The 4,535-nt window shown below is 33.7% G+C and overlaps 1 protein-coding gene across 1 annotated transcript; it reads right to left on the bottom strand.

The window, feature by feature from the left end:
- Window positions 1–1,321: 1,321 nt before the first annotated feature.
- LOC108222128 (uncharacterized) lies at window positions 1,322–3,809 on the bottom strand. Its single transcript, XM_017396033.2, has 2 exons — window positions 3,437–3,809; window positions 1,322–1,857 (listed from the first exon to the last, which is right to left on the bottom strand). The coding sequence occupies exons 1-2, from the start codon at window positions 3,807–3,809 to the stop codon at window positions 1,322–1,324; spliced, it is 909 nt and encodes a 302-aa protein (XP_017251522.2).
- Between the last annotated feature and the right edge of the window lie 726 nt (window positions 3,810–4,535).

Genomic DNA, 4,535 nt, shown 5'->3' with positions numbered 1-4,535 from the left:
TTGTCTCAGTTTAGTCATTTGTTTTATTAATTTGTTTAGATTAGAGTCAATCTAAAAAACTAGTCAATTTAGACGATAAATATTAAACTATTAAAGCTCTCGTTAGATGTTGACATGGAGCTTGATGGCTGCTAAATACACAAACAGCTATGTCGGAATTAATTGAAAGTTGAAAAATCAAAATAAAAGTATAACATTATAAAAGAAACGACAAAGATACTATTATATTGAGGATGAGAACTAAAGAGACGACTGAAAATCGATAAATTGAGCATGTTCTTTAGTTATTCATCTTCTCAAATATATTGGTTAAGCATTAGGTTTTTGTGATAATGATCAAATTTTGAACTTTTAATATTAAAATATTATTTAATATTTAGTTATTATTATATTAGCTATCTAGTAACTAATATGTTTATTATATTCATGAACTCTATAATTATTCATATTTAAAGTAATATAGTATTTTAATTTTAATAATTTATCACAATTACTTCGATTATGAAATATATATAAGGATTAATCGGATTTCAAAAATCGGATCGGTGGCCGACCTTGCAGGGGATTAATTTTGGATTTATCGGTTAAATCGGGGATTTTTAGAACAATGATGATAAGTTTTATATATTCATTTTTCATCTTTCTGTGAAAATGTCAAGTAGGATTACTGTCTACTTTCATCACAATTTTAAAAATAGAAAGTTTTATATCTAAACAACCACAATTTAAATAAATATATTAAAAAGATGATAATATAATCAAATAAAATTACCAACACCTTTAACCAAAGTCTGTTTTTGTCTTTTTTCCCGTAATCAACCGCCCCGCATGGCTGCATGTAATACCAGGCGTTTGCTTCTGGTCCATAGTTTGGTGTTGTGAATCAAATACAAGCCGGGGCCCTCAAGTTTTTGTGGGTATCTCTGTGCTACATTGTATGACAACTTACTGTAGCAAGTCTGGTAAATACAAATTCATTTAGTTTAGACGTTATTGTTTATATATAATGGGTGTTTGGCCGGGTTTAAAAGCCCAGTTTCTGGATTTAAACATTTATTTGTACGGTTTGTGAAAAAAGTCAAGACGTACTTGAAGTTGAAAATACTAACTTTTGTTTCATGACTTTTAATTATTTTCCAAACACTTTAATCACTCTCGCATTAAAAAGCAAAACGTACAAAATTAAAAAAAAAAAAACATATCGGGCTTTATTTTCAAACAAAACACTCTCGCATTATCCCTTTCTCTCGATTGCTCAAACCTAAACCTTGAACTCAACTGCATTCAATTACGTACATCTTCAATCTCTGATTAAACCTCCTCATGCATGCTTGTGGCCGTGAATCTTCTCCTTAATCTCATGTCCCTTGTCGTGAATCTTGTCCTTCAAGCTCTCCTCTGGCTCAACAACAACCAGCACGCTCTCATCACAATGTCCTGTGGGAAGAAGATAAGCATCCACCTTGTGATCTTTCAAGTACTTCTCCTCCTCCTTCTCAAGATGCTTCTCCGCAATCTTGTCCTTGACCTCTTCATGTTTCTCATGAATTTTCTCCTCCAACTCATGCTCCTTGTCCTTAACCTCTTCATGTTTCTCATGAATCTTGTCCTTCAACTCATGCTCCTTCTCCGCCACCTTGTCCTTGAACTCCTCATGCTTCTCATGAATCTTGTGTTCCAGCTCATGAACCTTGGCCTCAACTTCCTCATGCTTCTCATGAATCTTCTCCTTCAAGCTCTCTTTCGGCTCATCACAAGTCTCCACTTGGACAACAGCCACAATCACAGGCTTTTCGCATTCATCAACCGGAGCCGAGTAGTGTGCACCTTGTCCTGCCATTTCAGTATCAAGAATATCTAAAATGTATGAAAATAAATTTAAAAATATGTAGTAAAATCGTTAATGTATGTGAATAGGTGAGTAAGAGTGAGTATATAGATTTGCAGACTGCAGCGAGAGCTGGTTTATTGCTTTTGAGTGTTGATGAGAAAACAAGAGTGCATCGAATGCTTTTATAGGCGCCTTCACGCGGTTATGACACAGCTAATTACGCATGGAACGTAGAAAAAGTGTGGTAATTTATGTACTCCCTCCGTCCCCCTCATTTGTTTACATTGGGGGACGGGGGCTCGGCACGCATTCTAATGCTCTTATAAAACGTAGTTTGATAAATTATTTTGAACTTTTTTTTCTTCCGAATAAAAGTTTGATGTTTATATTTTTATACAAAAAAGAAATTTTCCAAAAAAAAGTTGTATAACTATGTTTTATATACGCCTTGAAATGCGTGTCGAACAGTGTAAAAAAACTGTAAACAAATGAGAGGGACAGAGGGAGTAGTACTAACTACTATAATTACTAAACAAATGAAAAAATTAAACCTAATTAATCGAGTACTAATCCAGCTTGGCTTGGCTTAATTAATTACTACTATCTTCTCGATCCTTGTGTGGCAAGTTGGAGGCGGCGTCTTCATTTCTCCCGCTTAAAATTAATTTAAGCTAACAAACAATATAACTAATCTCTAATTGTACAAAATATTTGAAAATTTGTTTTGGAAAAAGTAAAAATCGAATATTTAGAAAAATTATTGTTTTTTCAAAAGAGACATATGAAATAAGACGAAGAGAGTAACATTAAATTTAGACAACTTACATATAAATGTTAAGAAAGATATTGTATCATTCAAATATGACTCTTCCTTAAAGACTTTCCTATATTTATAAATTGATTTAGTTTAAATTATTTGATTTTCTAAATCACCTTCATATAGTGTTATATTTCACTTATAAGTCTTAACTAACTTCTAACTTCTACTTCACTTTTTTATTTTAAGCAATAAGCACTTATTTTAAGCCCACCCAAACGGCCCCAAAGTCTGTTTTTTTCTTTTTCCAGTAATCAACCTCCCTGCATGTATATAATAATAGAGTAAACTTTAGAGGTGTGACCAAAATTTACATCCATTTTCAAAAAGTTGGCCGGACTTCCAAATTCTTAAACAGTGGCCAAATTTTGACTCCGCTTTTCAAAATTGTGGCCGCCGTTAAAAGTCACCAACAGGACTAACGGAAACAGGGGTAAAAATGGGTTTTTCTGCAATATTTTAAGTATAACTGCATGGCATTCAATTAATTAACATAAACAGACCCTTATAACAGAAATAGACGCTGCATCCAGTGCAATTAGAATTAAAACATGAAATTAAATGCAACATAATAAGAGTATCTTCATTTCAAAATGAGTAAAATTGTCATAATAAACTGTATCTGAATTTAACCCAAATATAATTCAACCTGCTAGTTTGCAAAAGATTACAAAAAATCAAGATTTGCAAGTTTGCATAATTTAACATTCCAAAGAAGTTCAATCTTTTGTTTCAAAAAAAAAAAGTTCAATCTTGATATCTCTTGTTAATTTTCCTTTCTCTTGTACTTTTTGCCCTTAGAATCTCAGACCTTGTAGTAACAACTTTTTGCTTTTTCTGCCAAGATTTAGCCTCATCTTCATTATCCACAACCACCTTCTCATCCTCACTTCCAGCACGTGCCTCATCATTTAATTCAATACCCTCATCAAAATTTAAAAGGGGCTGTTGACTCTCTTCTTTGCTCATGTTGCTAGCATCATCATCAATAGCTCCATCAGTACTAGCATTACCATCATTTGAGCTATCAGGATGCCATTCTGCATCATCTGAATCACTACCCTGAAAATCATGTTGTTCTTCATTTTGTTCCTCCCCATTAGCCTCATTTCCCAAATCTTGCTCCCTCTCATCAGCTTCAAATCCCAGATCTTGTTCCATCCCAGGCCTTTTAGTAGACTTCTTTTTTGGTGTAGGCTTCTTACCAACAGTTTTCTCTTTTTTTTTTGCTTTTGCTTAGGTGTTTTTTCAAGTGGATTTTCGGGGGGTGGGGTTCAGGGTTTTCAAGGGGGTTTTCAGGTGGGTGTTCAAGGAGTGTTCGGGGGTTTTATCTGCAAAAACAAAGTCCCCACTACTTGAACTATAATCATTTCCATACACATCATTATCTACATCATCAATGACTACAATTGGGGGAGATGAACCACTACTATGTGCTACTCTAATTGGTAACCCTTCAACAACAACAGGTTCCACAAGCACAGCAAAGACCTCTACAAATTGATGAACTTCCTCAGTAATAAGTGAAGTCATAATAATTATGTCACTATCATTTTCAAGTTCCCCTAGCTTTTTCATTCCCTCTTTCGGTGATTTAAAATACAAAGTAGCCCCAACAGATTTACGACCAACAGACTCAGACACCATTGCCCCAACTTCAAATACTGGTATGTTATCCACATTACAAAAATAATAGTAGTCAATCTTGTACTCTATAAATTTCGAATATAAAGTGTCAAAGTAACTACCATAATACAACTTGATAGTAAAATATGAAGGGTAATCTGCAAAGTACCATTTTTAATAGTATATAGTGAAATAAGAGACATAAGGGATCAGTTTTAAGCTTTTAAAACCACAAAAACATGATATTGGGACCACTACATG

The sequence above is a fragment of the Daucus carota genome, chromosome 5 (genome assembly GCF_001625215.2).
Source record: "Daucus carota subsp. sativus chromosome 5, DH1 v3.0, whole genome shotgun sequence".
Classification (NCBI taxonomy): Eukaryota; Viridiplantae; Streptophyta; class Magnoliopsida; order Apiales; family Apiaceae; genus Daucus; species Daucus carota.
Note: the sequence above shows the minus strand (reverse complement) of the source record. Positions and strands in the feature narration are given on the sequence as shown.

Excerpts from the sequence above, each read along its gene's own strand:
- LOC108222128 (XM_017396033.2), bottom strand. The coding sequence starts at position 3,809 with ATGGAACAAGATCTGGGATTTGAAGCTGATGAGAGGGAGCAAGATTTG. Across the intron at positions 1,858-3,436 it reads TGAGATTCTAAGGGCAAAAA|ATATTCTTGATACTGAAATG; the intron begins GTACAAGAGAAA and ends CATACATTTTAG.